The sequence below is a fragment of the Pipra filicauda genome, unplaced genomic scaffold (assembly GCF_003945595.2).
Source record: "Pipra filicauda isolate LSUMZ 115617 unplaced genomic scaffold, ASM394559v2 scaffold3_size10097308_pilon, whole genome shotgun sequence".
NCBI lineage: Eukaryota > Metazoa > Chordata > Aves > Passeriformes > Pipridae > Pipra > Pipra filicauda.
This window is the reverse complement of record NW_024104532.1, coordinates 4,611,150-4,634,539: the sequence shown is the minus strand read 5'-3', so window position 1 is coordinate 4,634,539 and position 23,390 is coordinate 4,611,150. Positions and strand designations below refer to the sequence as shown.

Below are 23,390 nucleotides of genomic sequence, written 5' to 3'. Positions count from 1 at the left end.
GGGAGAAAGTCTGTAATTTCAACTGTGGAATACTGACAGAGAGTGATGAGGTCCCCTCTCAGTGTCTCTTCTCAAGGCTGAACAGCCCCAGCTTCCTCAGCCTTTTCTTGTAAGAGAGATGCTCCAGTCCCTTCATCATCTCTGCAGCCTCGGCTGGACCCACTCCAGGAACTCCATGTCTCTCTTGACCTTGCCTGCAGCTTCTCTTTCCTTTGCCTTAGTGTCCCATCTTGACCCTGTGGCTGCCCCATCCCTGGAAGTGTTCAAGGCCAGGTTGGACGGGGCTTGGAGCAACCTGGTCTAGTGGAAGGTGTCGCTGCCCATGGCAGGGGGCTGGAAGGGGATGACCTTTAGCTCTGTCCCCCCCAAACCATCCCGGATTCCCCGAGCCCGCCGGGGTTGCAGGAGACGGCCGCGAGCGCGTCTCACTCGCGCCCCCCCGCGCCCCCGCGGGGCAGTGCAGGGCGGGAGCGCCTCAAGCGCCGCCCCGGCTCTCACCGGCACGACGGACCCCAAAAAACGCCTCCCGGACGATTTACCTGTTGCCAATCTCTCCTCAAATCTCTCCCCCCATCCTTCTGCCCCATGCCGCTGCTGGCAGATCATCACCAGTCTCTCCTGCGCGCTCTGACTTCACGAACACTGAAACTGCTCTCGAGTACGTACCAAGCCCTTCCCCGTCAGAAATCATTCCCCACACACAGGTCTACAAAGACACCTGGAAGTTCAGGTCTTCGGGGTCCAGGAGAGCATCCTGTTTCTCCTTGCTTTCCTCCTGGTGCACATGGTACCACCGCTCAGCAAACTGCACTGCATCATGGACGCTGTGGAAAGCCAGCTGACCCTCACTGCCTGTCTCGCCAGCCCAGCCTCCCTCCCGGAGCCGGTGGCGGATGGAGGGGTTGCAGTTGGCCAGGAGCACCTGGACACCAATCTTCTTATAGTCATGATATGTCTCCTTTAGCACAGAGAGACCCACAGTATCTATGAACTGCATTGCCCCACAGTCAAGGATTAAGGTGTGCATATCTATGGAGGGAGGACAGGCATCTGCTGGAGGTTTCTCAGCCCTTTTCTTGGCCTGTTTCAGGCAGTCAAACCCAGTGCCCAAAAAGCTCTTGCTGTTGCCTGCCTCTGTGTTTGCCCGGGCCCGCACCCTTGGGTGTTTAGCAGCCAGCAGAACAGGATTTACCCCAGTTCTCTGGTACAGAACAGTCTTGAAATAGTCTTTGTTGGCGTAGTAGAGGGACGACTCGAAGCGGAAGATTTTGATGTTGGCGATGCTGCTGAGCTGCTTGTAAGTGGACTGGTCCTCGTAGATCTCCGTGTTGCTGACCTTGCCCAGGAGCGCGGCCCTGGGTCTCTGCGTGCGGAAGATGATGCAGAGCAGAGCGAAGCAGACGCCCACGAGGAGCCCGATCTCTGTGCTGATCAGGGTGGAGCTCAGCATGGTCACCCACCACACCACCGTGTCCAGCCTGCTGAGCCGCCACATCTGGGGGGTGTCACGGAATTTCCTCAGGCCCCCCCGCAGGTTGACGATGGTGACCACCCCCAGGATGGAGGTCTGCAGCGAGTAGAAGAGTGGGGCAATCCACAGCAGCACCAGCAGCAGCACCAGGGAGGTGACCAGGCCAGAGACCTGGGTCTGGGTCCCCGTGGACTCCTTCAGCAGAGTCTTGGTCAGGGCTGCAGAGCTGGCGAAGCAGTAGAAGAAGGAAGGGATCAGGTTGCACATGCCAATGGCAATCATCTCCTGGTTGGCACGGACAGTGTAGCCATGCTTTTTGCCAAAGATTTCTGCCAGGGAGATGGTCATGGCAAAGCCAATAACAGCAATGGGCAGAGCATCAATTGCCAGGCTGGGAAACAGGCTTATATCTGGTAGAGTGGGTTTCCTGAAACCAGTGGGGATATCCCCACAAACATCAGAATTGTATCGCGTTTCAAAGTTGAAGTAGTGAGATATGACTGTGGCTACAATGACCACCAGCAGCTCTATGGGGAACGGGGCCTTCATCTTCTCCTTGTACCGGTCATTGATCTCCTTGACAGGCACTATGATGGCCAAAGCAACCAGGCTGGTGACCAGGTCACAGATGTTGGTGTTCTGAATGTATCTGAAAAGGTCAACCCAGGTCAGGATGAATGATCCCACCCCTTCGTGACGAGGGATTTTCAGTCCCAGGAGATACTTCATCTGGGAGGTGATAATGGTGAGGCTGGAGCCGGTCACAAAGCCACCAAGGAGAGGTTCTGACAGGTAGACAGCCACAAATCCCAGCTGTAAAACCCCCAGCAGGATCTGAAAAGCAAACCAGCCATACCTTTAGCATGGATGAGAAGGGCTGGAAGAGGTCAGTTTGCTTCCAGTTTAGCAGCTTTGGCTACTCTGTCTGATGAGCATTCAGTGTGAGGCAGAGGACTTTGTCTTCAGTAGTTAATCTGGCATATGAAAAATTAAAGAGACCTATCTCTAACACCTGTCTGTGGCTATAGGGATGCCATACAAAGAAGCCTACGAGGTCCCTGCTACTTCCTCCTTAGAAGCAATAAGGGTACATGGTTAACACTGAGATTCCAGGCAGAAGCCCCACCAAAGCAGCTCTGAGTATCACTCAGTGGCATAAAACCATTGTGATGCTCTAAATTTTAGCTGTCCCAGTGAAAAAGCCTGGAGTTGTCCAGTGACAGCTAAGCCCAGGCAGCGGGGACACTGCCAGGGAGCATGGCAGGGTCCTTGAGGGTGGTTCTTGTTAGCCCCAAATCTGCTCTAAGCTGCCCAGGTCCAGGACTGGGGTGGTGGGAAGGTGGTTCACAGTTCCTCTTCTCCCTTGCTGTGTCTGATTATGAGGATGTTTCAGACACATTCAAGGATCTGGGCTATCACATGGGGGAAACAAAACCCCCCACTCGGCTGCATTTGCACATTTTAAAATCACTACATTCACAGGGAGTCAAGGATGTTGGGGTCTAGTCACACCAGGAAATGTCTCTCACAACTTACAAGTCCAAACCAAGACTGGAGCTTAGAGATCTTAACCTCAGAGAAATTCCTAGCAGGGAAAGGACAGGGAGGAAACAGCACAAGAGCAAACATTCGTACCTGGTAAATGCCAACCAGAAAGCTTAAGGAAAGGGCCACGGTGATGGCGTAGCAGCTCCTGTCGCAGGCTCCCGTCCCGTTGCCGGCGGAGGTGGCGTTGCCCGGCAGTGGGGAGCTGTCGGAGCTGTCGTCGCCGTACCCCGCCAGCCGCAGGTGCCGGTTCACGCTCTGCCCCACCATCAGGCACAGCACCCCGAAGGAGCCCACGTAGTTGTGCCGCGAAGTGGCCATGGCGAAGTAGATGATGCTGCAGAAGAAGTTGGTGTAGAGCCCGTAGATGGGATCCTGGTTGGCTAAGAGGGAGTAGGAGACGGACTGAGGGATGCTGACTATCCCCACCAGGAGCCCAGATATGACGTCCCCAAGCAACTGTGTCTTGATGTTGTAACGGGGGAGCCAGTCCAGCACTGGGAACAACCGGCACAGGAAGGTGATGATGGTTTGATGACTGCATGTGCAGACCTCTCTGGCTTTCTTTAGGATGAGTTCCTTGGTGCTGAAGTCTGTGGGCTCATACTCCTCCAACTTGACGTGGATGAAATGGGCAGGAGTCTCCTGTGGCACTGGGGAGCCCAGTGTGTCTTTGCTTGGTCCGGACTTCTGGCTGGACGTGTCCTCCATGGCACCAGGAGAGCTAAGGCAGGAGAGCAGGCGGTCAGGAAGGGCTGCAGTCATGTACACAATTTGCTTTGCTTAGCTCCAGGCCTCATGCAGATTGCACGGACAGATAGATAAATAAATAAATAAAGGAAAATAACCTCAGACAAACCAAACAGAAAAGCACTTTCCCATAGTTCTGGTTGATTTATTTGTTGTCATTTACCTGATTAACCACAATCTTGAGCCTATGGTTTAAATACATTCATGCTGGCACAGGTTCCCATATCAGGGGCAGAACTACAGAGACCCCTTTGCTCCTTCCTAACATACCTCTTGTTTTGAAACATGACAGCAGAATGGGTTAAAATCAGACAATATTATTTCACTGAAACTAAAACTCCTTCAGGAAGTCTGTGTTTCTTAGTGGCACTTCTACTTAAGCAAAAACTATTTTGAAAATGTTGAGATATTCCGAGTGATACTTTTAGGAATGCAGCATGTGAATAAGGGAGGTAATTTGCAAAATATTTTTTCCTTCAACACTACAAAATTGTAAATTACATTGCTGGCTTGCACCAAACATGCACATCACAGGGGCTCCCATCTGCAGAATGAAACCATCCTACTTTTTCTGTCTGGTTAAGTAACAGAGACACTTTCCAGAGCTCATCCAAGCTTTCCAGCCAAAATGCACCTGCAACAAAATGTACCTTTTTGTCAAAACTGAACGGTACACACAGAGAAAAATGTTCCTGAGAGGAGACTCAGAGTGACTGTAGTTCGGAAATTGAACTGGGATGATGAGAAATCTCATTCCCCTGCCCTACACATTCATTTCACACCACTAGTCCCAGCCCAAATCTCTTACCTCTGGCTGCCAGGAGACACACTGGTAGTTTCCTTACTACCCAGAGCTTCTCCCCCCGTGGACAGACCTGTCTCCACCTTGCAGCACACCCTGAACAGAGGAGGCACAAGGCTGACAACTGTGAACCTGGACCATGTGCTGCTTCCCTTGAGGTCTGAGTTACTCAGCCAAGCCCTTTTATCTCGCTCCAGCCAATGAAGACAGTGCAGCGGGACAAAGAGAGCTGTATTTTGAAAACAAACATTATTCTGAGATAGTATTTTTGATAGAAACTTACTCTGGACATGAAGAATAATTGAAGGGGTTTATAAAAGTGCTCCTGCCAGATTAAAAGTATTGCTGGTATCTGGAGAAGTGTTTGCTAAACAAGGGGAACAATGAAAAGAAACCTTCCTGCTCTGGCTCTGTATAAACTGAATGAACACAAGTCCTGCTGGGCTTCTCCACTCAGGTTTTCATCTATTCTGGACAAGCTTTTGTGCCAAAAAGCAAAACTTGTTCCAGAATGACTTTTCTGTCCTTGTAGTTCTTCCACAGCACCCACCACAGAGGCTCTGTAAAACAGAGGTTTGTCTGCCCAGACAGCAAAGGTGTGGTGACACAGGTTATTTCTAGGCAGACAGGAGGACTCAGTATGTGTGAAATTTGCACAATCCACATTTTTCGCATGCCTTTTTAGAGACCAGCATGGATAACAAGGGATTTTACTGCACAAAATAAGCACAATTCAGCAAAGTGCAGGGTTGGAATTTTTTTGTATGTAAAGGTGAACAACTGCACTTGCAGCCAGGAAAAAAGGGAACGTCCCATCATCCTGAGTGGAAACAGCAGCCTCATAAATACCAGCTATGACTGTTCTGCCCTTATGATCCCTGCCAACAACCTACATCAGATCCACACCCATTCCTCTCATGCTCCCCTCCTTCTTTTCCATCTCTTTTTCACCAACCTAGTCTCTTAGATTTTGTTGGATATGCCATTGCCCCATGCAGGTGGATAAATGCCTGGAAGTCAGGCAGCTTGGCCTCTGCCTCTGCTCCTGGCACTGACTGTTCTGGGACTGGGGAGAGGGCTGAGAGCCCAGGGCACTGGAGAGATGGTGTGGGGTCTGGAGAAGTGGCATTTTCACAAGGTTTTTATAGAGATGCTGGGGAGACACCCTGAGGGAAGAGAAGGGGAAGACCAGCATTCTGAGCTACATTTATCTCATCATTGGCAGTCTGTATCTCAGTAATTAGAAGTAAATAAATAAGAAACATCCGTGCTCTCTGGCAGCAGAGAAAATGAGAGCACATGGCAGGGAGGCAGCTGCTCAATGTATTTATCTATTTATATCAATTCTTTATTCTCTGTCATTCCTCCACAGCTCACGTATTTTAAGGTGCATTGTTGATAACTCCCTTTTGCTTCTCCCAGTAACAGACTGTATCTTTCCTTGGCCTTGTCTTTCCTCCTGTCCTTAAAAGATGATCCTTTCATATAGCTTGGTAAGCCTTGATATAGCCATGGTCTTCCACATCTCCAAGGTAGAGGCTTTCGTAAGCAGTTCTTTTTCCCATTCCTTCTGTCTCCAAACCTCCCCAGCTATCCTTCCTTAAAATTTTTTTCTCCCTTTTCTTACGTGTAAATTCCCCATTGCTTTTGTATACTTAGCTTTAAAATATTCCATATTTTCCCTGCAATTCTCAAGCTCTTTGTCCCAGCTGGCTTTCCAATGTGTTTGGCTCTCTGCATGGTTCTCTCTGTGCTGGAAATTCCAGCTGTGGGCACTGAGGAGAGGCCACTTTCTGTTATCCATCCCGGCAGAGAGGATGTAAGAACACACTTGGTGACACTGTGCACACCCCTGAAATCACTTTTACTGTATGAGGCGAGGCAAGGGCAGAAACTGCAAACACTTCACATTTGCTCTGGAAAATGTGTAGCAGAAAGCTTAAAAAAAGAAACCCACAACAGAACTTCAGGTGACCTTGAGCTGGCCAAGGTTGTACTGCCTTCCAAAGCAAGGTCACTACAGTTGACTGCTGAAACTGTTTGTTTTCAAATGCATCTTTCAGGGTTATTCTTTGTTGCCACTATAAACTCATCTAACTGTTTAGCTCCATCCTGGGCAAGGCTGGGCTGGACACGTGGTTTTATCTTGAACAATGCAAGTGCAGACAGGACGTTGCCTGGCACTCTCTGGTTTTCAAACAGGAATCATGAAATCCAAGTTTTCATTCCTGGCATGGTATGTGACCAATTTAACACCCATCTATGCCACAGCCACTGCAGCCAGCTGGACACAGAGCAGTGGAAACAAGCTCCAGGTACAAGGAAAACCCAGTAGTGGCCTGTTGCAGTTTTCTATCCTAAAGTTAAAGAAAAAAAAAATTTTCTGGGTCTGTGATTGTTATTCAGGCATTTTGCAGTGGGCAAATGTAGCAAATTCAAGTCTCTCCTAGTGTGCCAATGCATCACTTTTGTTTTACAGGACAAGCTGGCATCTCGTTTTCTTTGGAACAGAGCTAACTGCACTGCACAAGGATTTTTGATTTGATTTAAAGTTTGTAAATATCCTTATGACTATTTGGCTTCTGAAAGCCTTTGAAGTAACATCCTACATGTCTTGGCTTCATAAACAGGCCATAAACTGGTAGTATATGGATGCACCCCACTGCACCCTATTATTCAGATCACATGCAACTTTATTTAAATAAAAATGATAATGGTGCCAGGTATCTAAGACTGATGCTTTTCCTTACCTTCAGACTTGGGACTTGACAGTATTTTCAGATGGCTGTTGGTTCAGTTCTGCTTGGAAATGTATTTTCAATACGTAGACATCTGCAAAACATCATCCTTTTTAAGGAAAAAATAAGGAAAAGGAGACAAGCTCAGAATTGGTCCCACTGCTGAGATATGGCAAAATGCAACAAAGGCACCTGAGGACAAAAAAGCTGAACAGAACCTCTCCAGTAGTTTCTTGGGAAGCAATTATTCACATTTCTGCAAGAGACAACACGTCCCAGAAAACAGAACAGCTTTTGCAGCCACCTGTTATTTGGCAGGGCAGTTTGTGCTACCATGCAGGGGGCACAGCAGAGCTTGCAGGACAAAGAAAACACAAATACTGTGAGGCCAGAAGTGTCACTGACCCTTTGATTGCACGTGGAAATGCAGTCACACCACTCTGAGATTTGAGAGGGACCAAGGAACCTACAAATAAACACTGATAAAGAGCATCTTCGCTCCTAGAAGATGGAAAAAAAGATCACTTCCAACCACATCAGCTGGAGGATTCAAGGAGCACTCCCCATTTATGTAACAAGGACGAAAAAAATTCCTTGGCAACTTCTGCAACACTTTGTTGCTGTCTCCATGTTTTTCCCTGCACAACAAACGTCCAGTGCTTTTGACTCTTTTCCAAGTTATCAAGCTAATCATTGAATGCTATAAAGGATCTGCAAACAGATTAAATTGATTACAGATAAATACAGTGCAATAAAAACTGGAGACACATTTCTCTCTCATACTGAACTGGCATTCAGCCCAGGCTATTTGGCATTATTTAGGGTGGTGAGGCCCTGGCACAGGTTGCCTGGAAAAGTTGTGGCTGCTCCATTCCTGGAAGTGTTCAAGGCCAGGCTGGACTGAACTCAGCCACCTGGTCTAGAGGAAGGTGTCCCTGCCCATGGCAGGGGGTGGGACTGGATGATCTTTAGAGTCCCTTCCAACCCAGTAAAGAATTCTTTCCTAATACCTAATCTAATCTCCAGCTACCTGCTGTGTGACAATACTGGATCTGCTATGATACTTCAAACAGAAGGAGAAGCTTTTTCCCACAGCTCGGAGGTCGGGACAGACTGTCACAAGGTGTGGTGGGAGTCAACAGGTTCAAGAAAAGGGGTTGGGAAGCTTCATGAAGAAGTGCTGAAAAAGCTCTAACAAAGGTCTCAGTGCTCAGGAAGTTTCTAACCTGCTGCTTTTCAGGTGCTGGGCAGGCTTTGCATGAGCTGGACTCCTGGACACTTTTCCCAAGGAGACTCCAATCAGGCTGTGACCTTGAAGATGGGGCTGGAGAGGTCCCATCTAGTACAGGAGCATGTATGGCAAGAATTTGTTATTCTCAGGTAAGGCAGAGCTTTAAACAACACAGGTAAAGGGTGCTGCTGACTGAATCTGGTCATCTCAGCTCTGTATCAGCAGGAACCAGACTCATTTTGCTCAAGGCAATGCCTGTCCTGTGTTTTTCAAGAGAAAGCTCCTGCAGGCATTCCCCAGAATTGAGTGCTCCTACTATGTTGGCATCACAAAAATTGCAGCATGTGCTCTGAGGTCTCCTAAGGTAAAAGGTATCCTCAGGTAAAAGCTGAGCCATGCTGGGTCATGAAAATCTTTTCCATAATTCAAGGACACACAGTATGCAAGACATAATGTTCACAGTAACTGCTCAGAACTGCATGCAGAGCTGCTCTCAGTTTTGCTCTGACTCTTACTGGCCATGACCTGAACAAGGCATATAACCTGGTATACAATCACAGAATCAAAGGGAAAGGACCCACAAGGATCATCAAAATCCAGCTCCTGGCCCTGCCCAGGACACCCCAACAATTCCACCATGTCCCTGAGAGCATTGTCCAAACATTCCTTGAGCTCTGGCAGCCTTGGGGCCGTGACCACTGCCCTGGGGAGCCTGTTCAGTGCCTGACCACCCTCTGGGGGAAGAACCTTTTCCCAATATCCAGCCTAACCCTCCCCTGAGACAGCTTCATATTATGTCAAGTAACAGTGAAATACATGACAGCAATTTCATAAGGCTGAGTATGTAATACCAGGTCCTGTAACTACACATATTGTAAAGTACAAGTAGCATCAAACTTGACCAACTCTGTCATTTCTTTCATTTTAGGAATATGGTCCTGACCCACAGGAGGATGCTGCTCCCTGGTACATGGCACATCACTGTCACCACACTGCTGATTACCTGTTATTAATCCTGAAACAAACCACAGCTGGGTTGCACAGAGCAGCAGGGTCAGAACAAGGTGAGAGCCACAAATCATCAATCAGTGCCCTGGTTTACGTGGGCAGGGAACCTCCCTGAGTGCCTATGTGTGTGCAACATGGTGTGGGAGAACAGAGCACACAGCTGTGTGTACACTGTGCATTGCAACAGGGACCCTGTCAGGGGAAACAGGGACTGAGGACTCACCAAACACGTGTGGCTCTTCTTTCCAAAAGTTATAGCTGCAGCATCTTCTGAGGCAGAGCAGTGGATATTGTCTAATGAGCTTCAGGGAGGCTTTTGACACCTTCTCTCAGCAAACTCAGGTAGTGTGGGCGGGATAAGCGGACAGCGAGGTGGATTGAGACCTGGCTGAATGGCAGATCCCAGAGGATTGTAATCAGGGTCTAGTTTGGAGGCCTGTCACTAGTGGTGTCCATCAGGGTTCAGTACTGGGCCCAGCATTGTTTAACTTACTCATCAATGACTCAGATGAAGGGGTCAGCGCCTCCTCAGCAAGTTCACTGCCACAAAGCTGGAGGAGTGGCTGATCCCCCAGAGGGCTGTTGCAGCCCTTCAAGGGACCTCGAGAGGTTGGAGAGACAGAGATGGGCAGAGAGGAGCCCTCTGAAATTCAACAAGGGCAAATGCCTACACCTGGGGAGGAACAACCCTGGGCACCCATACAAGTTGGGAGATGACCTGCTGGAGAGCAGCTCTGCAGGGAAGGACCTGGGGGTCCTGCTGGATAACAAGCTGTCTGTGACCAGCAGCGTGTCCTGGGGCCAGGGCCAATGGTATCCTGGGGTGCACTAGGACGAGCATTGCCAGCAAGTCAGAGAGGTGATCCTGCCCCTCTGCTGAGTCCTGGTGAGGCACATCTGCAGTGCTGTGACCGGGTCTGGGCTCCTCAGGACAGCAGGGACATGGAGCTCCTGGAGCAGGCAGAGCAGAGGCTGTGGAGATGATGAAGGGATGGAGCATCTCCCTGACGAGGAAAGGCTGAGAGAGCTGGGGCTGTTCAGCCTCGAGAGGAGACACTGAGAGGGGACCTGAACAATGTCTGTCAGTGTCTGCAGGGAGGGGTCAGAGGATGGACCAGGCTCTGCTGGGGGGTGCCCAGCAATGGGAGGCAACGGGCAGGAACTGGTGCCCAGGAAGTTCCACCTGAACATGAGGAAGAGCTTCTTTACTGTGCAAGTGACAGATTGTCCAGAGAGGGTGAGGAGTCTCCCTCACTGGGGATATTCCAGAACCATCAGGAGACAATCCTGTGCCATGTGCTCTGGGATGACCCTGCTGGAGCAGGGAGGTGAGACCAGGTGACCCACTGTGGTCCCTCCCAACCTTTACCCATCCTGTGATTCTGTGATCAAACACACATCCAACAACAGAAAAAAACATAAATACCATGTTTTAATTGTGCTAAAGAAACCCAATGATTTTACCATATTTGATAGAAAATTCTCATGCTAACAAATCTTCTACAATGGCAATAAGGCACATTAGCATTTAAAAATAACAACTGATACAGCTCAGACAGAGACACTGTAAAGGAGAGCCAACACCACACAGAGGACAGACACCAGAAACGACAGCAGAACACAGATGACTACTGAAAAAATAAAACTGATGCCACCAAATAAGGGGACTTTTTATAGATATTATATGACTTTCCCACATTTTATTCAAATAACACATAAACTATTTTGTAAACTGGTCAGCTGACCAATGTGATCTGTTCCAGTTCTGAAGTCCTGTTGGCAAAGTTTGCCATTTCGTTTGTTCTGCAAAAGATTACATCACAAATATCTAAAATTATTCTGAATTTAAAATAATTCAACAAATCATACCCCAGAATATACCAAGGTACTAGAGATGATGGTCAGGGACAGAAGACTGATGAGTCGTGCTTTTCAGAAAAAGTGACATTTTACCTCTCCTTAACCATGTTTCAGCTGCATTTCAAATATACATAAAATTTACTTCTTTAGGTAAAAAATCAGATATCAAAAAGTTGGACCCAAGTTCAGCAAAGTTTGTTTCCTACCTTCTTGTGGAATATTGGGATCATTTGGGAGCTGGACTAAGAGCTAAGTGCTTTCAGAGCTGGAGAGAGCTGCAATTCAAATATTTTTAGCAGTAAATTTACCTCAATGGAGATTTGATTCTCCATTCAATGCTGAAATATTTTGTGCATTTGCATATTAAAGAATACCAATATGCCTCAGCTTATAGATCTCTAGAAAATAAAATAGAAAGGTACTAATTATACTATGAACTAAATATATATATATAGTACATATTTGCCATTTTACCTAATGAGAGGCCTCATTTTTAGCATTGCAAGGATCTCAAATGAAAAAGCAAGACTCAGAATTATTTGCACTTCAGGCAGAATTTGACTGAAATGGTAAAGATCAGGTTGATTTTCACATGAGCAGTTGATCCTACAAAGGCTTATGAACATGATGACCCAGTGCAAGTAATTCTTGGGATTTACCAAGGTCATTCACAGTGCAAAGTCTGCACTAAAGACATGACTCCCTTTGGCTATGCCAGCAGAGAAATGCAATGCCCTTCTCGTGTGGAGAGTTATATCAATATTGAAGTCTCACAACAGCATCCTACACTGAGACTCAGCAGAACCAACTAAGCTACACAAAGTACCTTGTATGGCACGAGCAGAAGATGAATATTTGCATCACAGCTTCACTGGTTTAGCCATGTCAATGAAAAAAAAAAAATTAAAAATGTAAATCACCTCAAGCATTTAAATCACTTTTCTAAAGCATGTGAAAAAAATCCCCACAACAGAAGATAATGCCCTGAAAGAGACTATTTGCCTGAAGAGTTTCACCCTCAAACAGATCTAGGACCAAGCACAGGCAGGGTTCAGGGCCAACCCCAGCACAAGGCTGTGGGAGGCAGTTGGGTATGGAGGAGCTTAAAACCCCAGTGTGGCAGCCAGGATGTTTTCCTGCCTGCAGTACCTCACCTCTGCTTTTCAAACCCATCGTCAGTGGATTTTAATGTCTCTTGACAAAAGCCAGCAGGAGTGAGCAGAGACAAAAGCATGGCTGTGGGCTTTCTCCCAAGAGAGACAGCCTTCCATGGGCATGGAGCAGTCGTGGCAGCTCTGCTGCCCTGCCTGGGAGAGACTGAGATTAAAATGAGACCGAAAAAAATAACCATGAAACCGGAAATCCCTTACATACGTATCTCAGGACAGTGACCGAGGAGGAACTGAGCAGAGCACTGAGGAACCAGGTCCCGTGCTGTTATTACACTCCCTGTGGAGAAAGGCACAGGGCTGCACAACACCGTGTCCCAGCAGCCCCATAATAAAGACATTAAAGGTTAATTTGTCGTTCCTGGACAGCACCAACAGTACACAAACCCTCTCCCAGTCCCAAACCAGGCTGAGGCTCCAGCATGGGGACACACACAGAAGTGCTCCCCTATCAGCTGCCCACAGCCCCCTTTTTTCCAGTCCCAGCACCCACAGGATTCATGGGGTTTTGGGGTTGTTTTCCTCTCTCTGTTCAGGAGCTTTAGCCTTATCAAAAGATCTGCCATGAAAACTGAGCAGCAGGTCACATGTAACAGCAACACACACAAAAACAATTCTTCTATTTACAGTCAACTATATGCAATGTCTTGCAGCAAAACACAGAAAGAAGCATCAAGAAGTTGGAGGTGGGTCTTGCAGTGAATTAGGAGCAGGTGGAACTGCAATGGCTCACAAGGAAATCAGGATCACTAAATCACACAAGACTAAGGTTGACAATGTCATTATGAATCCAAAAATAAGCACCACAGCAATGCCTTTCCCTGTTTTGTGAAGTGGACCTAAAATGGTTTTCATGTCAAAACACTCACACAAGTGAAACATTTATTAGTGCAGCTGCCACGTTAAGAGGAACTGACACTACTATCTATAGCAGCAACACACGAAGAAAAAAGAGCCTGACATTTAACAGGAGATTGCTAAAGACATTTCTAGGAGTCTTTAGTACAGCTGAGGCTGTGAGTGTTAATTTCCATAATGCCATGTTGTTGTCATTAATGAATGTGCTAATGATCTTGTAATTCTCCATTTAGAGTGATAATTCCTGATTAGTACCTTTGGGAATGGAGATAAAATGATTTATACCATCTTCCAGTCTAGCTTGGGGTTCTGAAGTTTGCACCTGGGAGGAACATTCCTGTTCTGGACAGATGCATAAACCCAAAACCAATTGTTCTGAGAGTCCCTCTTCCCATAGTTTACATTCAGCTGTGAGGTAGGGAGGAGAGAAGGCATAGGAGAGAAGGCAGTGAGATTTCCCCTTAAAAAATCTAGTACATGTTCTCCACTGTTCATTTAGAACAGCAGAAGGCAGAAGAGCCCTTTCCAGGACAGAAGCAGGAGTATCACAAAAGCATAACTGGATATATACAGCTGCTGCAACCATCACACAGCAGCAAAAGATACATATATATATATATACATATATATATATGTACACACACAAATATACACATACACATACAGATGTGTGTATGGATATATACGAAATTCCTTTATAAAACAAATTCTTTAGGGCAATAGCTTTCAATCAGTGGTCCCTGATTCCTAAAGATGAAATTGGATTACTTTAAATGGTCCATAAACATATTCAAGCAAAACGTGCTTCTTGCCAGCAGGCTTAAATCAGATTCATGTCACTGCTAAAAAGTTATTCTAGGCCTAAAAGGAAATGGCTGAAATCCACTGTTCTAAGAAATTCCAGCCATAATAACCTCTAATCTTCAGTTAATTCCAAAGGATTCTATTACACTGAACCGTCTGGCAAATGGCATTTATTTTGGTTCCCTTTTAAACAGGGCAGTGTGAATTAATATAGACTTATTAATACTATGACCTCTGGATGTTATCTTAAATAAGAACATTAGAAGTTTTTCTTTGGGTTGCCTGGCTGGTTTTGCTGTTGCATTTTAGTTCTCGTGTTTTCCTTTATGGAATTTGGAAGTTGCATTGCCAGTTATGGCTGTGCAAACAGCACTGAGGACAAATACAGTGTGCTCTAGTTAAACATAAATCACTTCAGTGTATCTTTTACCTATAATGTAATTTAATTATTGGGAAAATCAATTCATAGCTGTTTTATTGTGCTTCTATGTAAATAAATACCTAGGAGCTACAAATACCCATTCTGCTAGATGTGGAAAGTATTAACATTAAAATTAACACTGCTATTCCTCCCTTCCCGACACAGGTAGAAATGGATTTGAAAAAACATCACTTAATAAATAAAGGTTTTCCCCTTCTCAGTTAGAATTTGGCTACACAAACCTGTGCATGGTCACAGATCAGAAGATTTCCAGCTGGGCAGCATGGAAGGAGTACGGGAGAGAGGGAAAGAGGAAAGAATCACCCAGAGAAATTTCTACTTGACTTCTGTCCCACTTGTGGCTGACCTGTCTTGAAGTCTCCTGGCCAGCTGCTCCTTCCTCCTCTCCCTCTCTCCTGCCCATGCCTGAGAGAAAGAGGAGTGAGAACAAGTAGCTGCAGGTAGGGAGGAAAATTACAATAACAACATGCTGTAATTTTTCATCAGGGCTTTAAGTGTTTCTAGCACTGCTCTGCCCTCTGGCAATATAGTAGTTAAAATCAGCATTTAGAAATTATACTGAGGCTTTTGTTCAAAGTTCCAGAGATTCTGTGAACAAACTGTGTTGAAAAGGGACTCCCCCCCAAGTCATGGCCCCCTGTGGGGACAAACCTTCCCACCCAGGGTCTCTGATTGAGAACTCAACACAAACCAGGTTTGGTTAGGAACTAAAGCATAACTTCCATCCAGCACTAACTGCACTCACTGCTTTTATACAGCTCAGGCTAATCTGCTCTGGTAATGCCAATTCAGTAATTACAATTACCTAAACTGCATAAAAGATTCTTAGCCCAGAATAAAAAAGTTCACACAGAAAAGGAAAAAATTCAGCAGAATTTGGGATTCATCTCCTTATAAACAAGCCTCAAACAGAACAATAATTGTGGGGTTTGAATACTGCAGAAGCTTTAGGATTTTCTCTCTGATACACAGAGGCTTCTTTCCTTAACAGTGCCAGTTCCAGGACATGGAGTGCACAGATCTCAGTTATATGCTCCTTTTCAATATGTGCTACAGCCACCCCCCACCTCCCCCAGTATTTCTATAGGCTGTGATGATGTCCTAAAAAAATGTAGCATGTTCAGTTAACATATAAAGGACTGATCTTCCTGCTGTCTCATCCTTCTCTTGAGGTCCCACCTCCTAGAGTAGAGTGTTACGTGACATTCAGCTTTCATAGAAAGAAGAGAATAGTTACTGGTCCTTGATCAGAAAAAAAAAAGAAGAAAACAATCTAAACTCAAAATATATTCCTATTTAGTAAACGTTTCACAATTCATATTGCATTTTATGCCTTTTTGACTCCTGACTTATTTTGGAATGATTAAGGATGAGAATATTGTCGGTAAACAGCACCTTTCCCTTTTGAAAGCTGTGAAGCACCTACAATTCAGACTGTAAACTCCCCTGGGAGAAAGTACCATCTTCCAAAGATGTACTGTGTGCTGTGTATAACTGGTACTCAGCAAAAACTGTTAATCTCTCCATTCTGCCTTCATAATTGTATTCTATCACTGTAAGGAAAGAGAACCTCTTCCTACCCAGTGCTTGTATTTCAGCATGAAGAACAGGCACTCTTCACTGTTCTGAACAAATTAAAATCCAAGTAAAAAGTTCTATTTACACTGACCTGGTGAAACAAAGTTCAGTAAAGACTTTTCTTGGCTCCTTTTCCAATGACTGTATTTCTTGGTCTGTGCATAGCCCTTGCATAAAGTCCCTGGCAGAGCACGTGCAAAGGGTCTATGGTCAATAAAACCTGCATTCACACCCGAGGTCTGTGTGACATGAACACATTTGGATAGATGTTGGATAATCTATTTGGCCCTTTCCATTTTGGTGCCTGTGCTTCTGTTTGCCTGGCATATAAAACTGCCTATAAGGGACTGTCTTCTGTTGAAACTCAAGAACTAGATATTTTCCATATCTAATGTCCACAATCCTAAAGAGCTCCTAAATATTAGGAAAACAACTGACTGACCATAACGATGAACCAGACTTCTAAGCAGTCACCTCTGAATAAAAATCATTAAAATCAAACTAGAGAGGTAACATTTCCATAGGCACAGGCACATAAAGGCCTGGAAAAATAAGATAACCATGCCCCCGTGGCCTGGCTGCATTAGGAGACAGTGCCAAAGCCTCTGGAGGTGATAGGTGGTTAGAAGCTATTCATGAAGATCTTTTCATGCATGTTTAGATTTGATTTATCTACCTGTTATTTACCTTCAGGAAGGTTAAAAAAATCAAACACTGCACAGTAAAGACCAGACCAAAAAGTCCCTGTCAGTCATTCCTTAGCAAACATAAGGGTGTGGAGATGGAAAAGCAATGCCAGAAGGAGGGACAAGAAATGAGCTGCCTCGTTCTTCAGCTGGACAGGATGACCAGACTACTTTAGAATCCTGCCCCATCCATAAAGAAAGGGTTGAAACAAAGACTTCAATGCTGATGATCAAAACTTAGAGGGGAACTGAGACACTGAAAGTTCAAGAGAGAGGAGAAAGCTGAGATGAACAACCGTATGAAAACTCTCAGAGTCACAGATTAGCCACATTCAAGCTAAGAATTGCCTTTGTTCAGTACCGCTCATTGGATCACTACACCTGGCAGGCAAATTTAAAGCATCTAAGCAGACTGCACAGCAACCAGCATGCTAAGAACCACCCTGCCCTTTTTATCTGAGTGCACATATATTGATTGCATAGATATACAGACCCACAGACACTTTTTCCCAGGCTTTGTTCCAACTTGCTGTCTTTCCACAGCTAGTCCTTAGAAGCACTGGTCCCACCGTGTCCCTGGGTGCCCAAGGCAAAGTCCACAGCCTGGTGCACACTGTGGAAGAGAAGGTGGTCCTCCCCCTCTTTAAAGAATTCCCCTCGGATCAGGGAACTCCTCACTGAAGGATTGCACTGGGCCAGGAGCACATGGACATCTATCTCCTTGTAGTCCTTGCAGACTTCCTTGAGCGTGCATATTCCTGCCGTGTCCAAAAACTGCACTGCACAACAGTCAATCACTATTGTGTGAAACTCCAGAGGTTCAGACACAAAATCCATGGAGATGCTGGTCTGGTTGTCACCAGAACCCACCTTTTTCTCTCTAAGCATTCTTTTTGCTGCCTTTTTCTTTGCTGCCTTCACCCAGACTGGGTTGACCCCAGTTTGCTTGTACAGGGTGGATTTGAAGCACTCCTTGTTGATGTAGTAGAGCGGGGCTTCGAAGCGGAACACCACGATCCCTGGCTTGGTTTGCAGGTTCTTGTAAGCAGACAGGGACTCGTAGGTCTCGGACTCTGCCACCCAGCCAAGCAGAGGTGCCTCCGGCCTCTGAGTTCGGAAGATGACGCAGAGCATGGAGAAGCAAACGCCAACCAAAAGACCGATCTCGGTGCTGATGAGTGCTGTGGCTGCCATGGTAACTCCCCAGATCACTGTGTCCACTCTGCTCAAGTGCCACATTTTCGGCAGGTCCCTGAACTTCCGCAGGGCTCCTCTGAGGTTCACGATGGTTATGACAGCAAGGACACATTTCTGAAGGGAATAAAATAAAGGTGCAATCACAAGGAGGACTAACAGGATTACCAAACTAGTCACCATGCCAGAGACTTGCGTCCTACAGCCTGTGGACTCCTTGACAAGAGTCTTGGCAAGAGCTGCGCTGGTTGTGAAGCAATGGAAGAAGGAGGGAATGATGTTGCAGAAGCCAATGGCATACATTTCCTGGTTGGCCCTCACAGAGTAACCATGCTTCTTGGCAAACATCTCCGAGAGGGAGACCGTGATGGCAAAGCCAATGACAGCGATGGCAACAGCATCCAAAGCCAAATTGGGAATGAGGGTCCAATCTGGAGAGCGGGGTGGCAGAAACCCAGTTGGGATGTGCCCAGAAATGCTCGAGCCATAAGTCTCTTTCAGTTTCCCAAAGTGAGATGCCAGAGTAGCTGCCACAACCACAACTAGTTCAACTGGTATAGGAGCCTTGAGCTTGGATTTAAAACGTTCGTTAAGCTCTTTGGCTGGGATAAGCACAAGAAAGCACAAGAAGCTGGTGATGAGATCACAGATGTTGGTCTTGTGTATGTTTTTGAAGATGTTTATCCAGGTGACTATGAGAGAGCCAATGCCTCCGCTCCGTGGGATGTCCAGGCCCAGGAGATACTTGACTTGTGAGGTTAGGACAGTGTAGGAGGCACCCGTGACAAATCCACTCAGCAACGAATCGGAGAGGTACACTGAGACAAAGCCCACTTGAAAGAAACCCATGGCCACCTGGAAGGAGTCAATCACACACAACAGATTAGGACACAAATCTTGGGGATTTTGTCCGTGTGGGGCTCTGGAGGGAGCTGCAGTAAAATAAACCTACTGTGCACGGCCCTGGAGGACAAGGCGTGGTCTGAGCATGGAGAAAAGAGTCTCCAGCAACCAAAGCAGGCTTTTTTGGGGGGGGTCTTCATACTCTGGACCTGTGTTTATTGTTTGCTCATGGGTCCAGCTGTAACTGCTGGTTATCCTGGTGGGGAAAAAAGACAGCCTGGCAAAATCCACCACATTTGAAATACTGACTGCTTTTTCCATTTCTCTCTCAGTTCTTTTAACCTCTGTGAACTCTGCAGGGATCTAAAAACTTTTCTAGTGGCCTTTGTCTCTCTTACACTGGAGTTCACAGCCTGCAATAAAACCACAGCTTGTGGTGTAACAGCTGTCCTTTGCACTGCATAAGGTTTAGTGCATCTGACTCAGTATATGAGCTGCAAACTCCTGTGATGCAGATCATATAAACAGAGATAATTTTTTAAGTGTCTTGCCATTAACTTTTATTAATGCTATTTGAATGGACAAATGTCTTTCATTGGAATGACTGGTTTTATGGATACCTACTCTACACATGCCTCTTCACACCTGGTAAATGTCCCTTCCTCCCCATCACACTTCATGCCAAATGGAGAAAGGACCTTCTCACAGCAATTTGGCAGAAACATTTTAATTCCCTGTGCTGGCCAATGGGGCTGTCTACACTGTTATCTCAAGACTGTAGGCCAGAAGTTACAGGTATTAAACTTTCAGAGGTGTCAACTTGATATATCCCCTTAGGTAGTTAAGGTAAAATATAAAGAAGGCTGGGATTTCCATGAGAACCATAAAGTACTACTAAGGAGAAGGCAGGATCTGGACTGACAGGAAATCAGCTCAGAGCCAAGCTCTAAAAAAAAACAAAAACACAACAACTCCCTTACAGCCTTGGTAATTAAATTAATTCAAGGTTTTTCTAAGTGTAAAACATTAACAATAATTGGCATAACCTAATTATGCTGTAGGCAACTGGTGTGAGAACTCTTGCTTTTTATGATTTGATTGTACAGTTTCTGCTACAAAGAACATGTGATTTCGGTTGGAGCTTCAAAAAAAAAAAATTTGAGGGTGTGAAGACCTATTGCTTGGTCTTCAGGGAGACAGCAAGTAGAATATACCTGACATTCAGAGGGACTGAAGATAAAGTAATCTAACTTCTTCATATAAAGAAACCTAATTGTACTTATACTTGCAAAGAATATTAAGTGCAATTCACAACTCCAAAACTTCATCTATGTGATGAAAAACAAAAGCCACTGCAGATCAGGAGGTCCAGGATATTTCTGAAATTGCTCAACTTGAACTTGTAGTACAAGAAAAAGTTCCAGGTTGTGTCTAAACCCAGTGTTTTAGAGTATCACAGCTGTGTTTCTTTTCCCCTCCCATACAGTTTAATTAGCTATCACCCTGGACATTTAAGAACAAATGAATGTAAACTCACAAACTCAAATACCACAGCTCTGCAGTACCATTAAAACTAATCCCATTCTGGTTAATGCATGACACTCTAAAACAAACATACCTGCTTTAATTTCAGCAAGCAGTGAATTCTAGGAAGTAAGTAGAGATGGACTGGTAAAATATTGTTAATATATTTTTATATGGTAATAATTTGAAGTTTCATTTCAAATACATTGTATCCTCTCAGTAGTGTCCTTTCCACACAATGCCATTGTTTTGGATTTAACTGGGCAAACAGCAAAGTTTTATAAGCACAGTGATAAATAAAAAGAAACTGGAGATCCACTTTTTTTTTTTTGTTAAAAGGCAAATGATTGAAGTCTGGAATTAAGAGCTGATGCACGGTTTGGCCCAATGAAATGAGGGGATAAGCTATAAGTTAGAAAAAAAAAAACAAACTTCAGGCCACAGCAAAGAAGGTGGTGAGCAGATTGTGAGAGCAGTAGGTGGGGTGTGCAGGTCCTTGCAGTCCACAATAGAGAAGGAATGAAAGCCCAAAATGCTGTTAAAAAATGGAAAGCACCCAGAGGAGTTTCCTGCACCACAGTAACTCCAGCCCTCCCCACATCCACTGCCCTGAGACACAGACTGAGGACACGTGCAAACCCAGCAGGGTGTTCACGGGCACAACCACCTAAAGAAGAATTATAACTGTTTCCACATCATACCTGTTCGTCCACCTCCTCTTACCTGATAAACTCCAGCTAAGAAGCTCACGGTGACTGCCACTGTAATCGCGTGGCAGCTCCTGTCACAGAGCAGCTCCTGCCATGTGCCATTCACTGGGGAAAGGGTGGTGTTCACACGTGCTGCTGCACCTGGGGGGACGCTGAGCACAGCTGGCTCCACGTCATAGCCAGCTCTCTCCATTTCACGATCCACCACTTGCCCCATCATCAGGCAGGTCACACCGAAGATGCTAACTGAGATGTGGCGGGAGGTTCCAAATATGCAATAAATAAGGCTCGCAAAAAAGGACGTATAGAGGCCATAAATAGGCTCCACTCCAGCCAAGAGAGAATAGGCAATTGACTGTGGGACTAGTAAGACCCCCACGATCACCCCGGACATTAAATCTCCCAGGAGATCCTCCCTTACTTTGTATTTAGGAAGCCACTGTAAGATGGGAAAGAAACCGAAAACCCAGTCTTTAACTTTGGTTGGAGTGCAGCTGCAGGTTTTCTTTGCTTGCTTAACCACCAGAGCCTTCACGCTCCTCTTCTTCTCTTGGGGTTCCAGGAACATTCTGTGATGGAAACTGCATTTGGCATCATCTCCTTCTGGCCCCTCAGTCACTGCATGGATGTTGTTGGTTTCTGTCATTGCTGCCATCGCAAGGACTTACTAAAAACACAAAGAAGGACCACCTGCATTAAACCATAAATGAATGTACTCTGTGAGACATATTTTTAGAGAGTGAACACAGTATTTATGGAAAGTAAGGGCTGAAAGTGTTAGTTCAGCAGAGAGAAAGCAATTTCCAAGCAATTTGGGAAAGATCCTCCCCATCTTATCCCTGTTAATCAAAGAATGACCTTTCCTAGGAGGGAAGCTGATATCCCCTAGAATACACCTGCTGCTGGCAATGTTGTGAAATGGAAAGGAATGCAGCAGCACTGCTCCTCTGGGAGTCTTCCTTGAGAAAATCTTTATCTGCAGCCTGTTTCACCATGCAAAGACAGACACAGGGTTTATTGTAGTCCAACAGATATTTCAATACAGTTGCTGAAAATTAACTAAAAATGGTATATTTCTAGCAATGTACAGCTTGGTCTAAATCTCTTGTGGATTTTTTTTTTTTTTAATGCAGTGATTGCACCTGCCAAATGCTGTAAAGACTTGTTACCTGAGAAGTGGCATTATTTCAGCCAGGGACACACTGGGGGGGAAAAAGTGTTCTTCACGCTTTTTAAAAGCTGGTTTTTCAAGTAAATTACAACCGACTAAAACAATACACACCACTGGAAAATATATTAATGGGCACAAGGAAAGGTAAGTGGAACACTACCATTAGAACTTGTGCTCTGTCCAAGCTGTCCACAAACAGTAAAACAGGGTGTTTATACCAAAGCACATTTAATACTGGAAACATATTGCCTGACTATGAAAGAGCACAGTCTTGATAAGATAAGCTATAATGAAAGTTGACAGTAACAAGTGATTGTCAGCATTATACAGCACTCCCATTTCCAGAAAGCATCCAGAATCCTCCAGAAAACTCTTTCAGCCACAATACCTGCTACAACCAGCATTCTCAGGTTGATAACTTTCAGCCAGAAACCCACTGGCCTGGTGCTACAGTGGAGTCAAGGTAAGAGACAGCAGGAGAACCCCGAAAAGTCTCACTGCCAGGCTTCCCTTTCAACCACTGCAGTCCCAGAGTGCCAGTAGCAACCTACCTCTCATGTGCTACTTATGTCTCCTCTGTGCAGCGCAAACATCAAACAAACTACTGTCTGTGCAGTGTTTATCACTGAATTAATTACCAAATTGCTACTGGAAGTAACAATGCTGAGGATGCCACAAAGAGTCTGCCTCGAAATATGTTCACTTAATCACCATTTCACAACTAGACATAAAATCACAGAATTGTAGAGTCATTCAGGTTGGAAAATCCCTCTAAGATCACCGAGTCCAACCATTCCTCCAGCACTGCCAAGTCCCAACAACCCATGTCCCCAAGTACTACATCTACACGTCTTTTAAATCTCTCTAGGGATGGTGACTCCACCAGTTCCCTGGGCAGCCTGTGCTAGGGCTGGACAACCCTCTCAGTGAAGAAATTTTTCCTAACACTCACTGCTACTATCACTTCAGCGAGTCTCTCAAAAACATGGGAGGGGAGAAGTGACAG

The 23,390-nt window shown here is 45.6% G+C and overlaps 2 protein-coding genes across 8 annotated transcripts in view; both read right to left on the bottom strand.

The window, feature by feature from the left end:
* Positions 1 to 274: 274 nt before the first annotated feature.
* Positions 275 to 7,394, bottom strand: LOC113986692 (sulfate transporter-like). Of its 3 annotated transcripts, none has more exons than XM_027718605.2 (3): positions 7,319 to 7,394; positions 3,107 to 3,740; positions 275 to 2,305 (listed from the first exon to the last, which is right to left on the bottom strand). In XM_027718605.2, the coding sequence occupies exons 2-3, from the start codon at positions 3,725 to 3,727 to the stop codon at positions 707 to 709; spliced, it is 2,220 nt and encodes a 739-aa protein (XP_027574406.2). In that variant the 5' UTR covers positions 3,728 to 3,740; positions 7,319 to 7,394; the 3' UTR covers positions 275 to 706. The 3 variants fall into 3 exon arrangements, with proteins under 3 accessions (XP_027574406.2, XP_027574407.2, XP_039241221.1); XM_027718606.2 differs by lacking the exon at positions 7,319 to 7,394 and adding an exon at positions 4,575 to 4,832; XM_039385287.1 differs by lacking the exon at positions 7,319 to 7,394 and having other exon boundaries at positions 3,107 to 4,653.
* The window catches only part of SLC26A2 (solute carrier family 26 member 2), a 20,867-nt gene continuing 4,805 nt past the window's right edge, over positions 7,329 to 23,390 (bottom strand). For 3 of the 5 annotated variants that reach the window (XM_027718608.2, XM_039385288.1, XM_027718609.2), the window contains exons 2-3: positions 21,227 to 21,880; positions 10,957 to 18,991 (exon numbers count right to left, since the gene is read on the bottom strand). In XM_027718608.2, coding sequence (XP_027574409.1) covers positions 17,486 to 18,991; positions 21,227 to 21,868 — 2,148 coding nt within the window. In that variant the 5' untranslated portion in view covers positions 21,869 to 21,880 and the 3' untranslated portion in view covers positions 10,957 to 17,485. Of the gene's footprint in view, positions 7,416 to 10,956; positions 18,992 to 21,226; positions 21,881 to 23,390 lie in introns of those variants that run through there. The other 2 variants (XR_005565011.1, XR_005565012.1) reach the window with 2 other exon arrangements.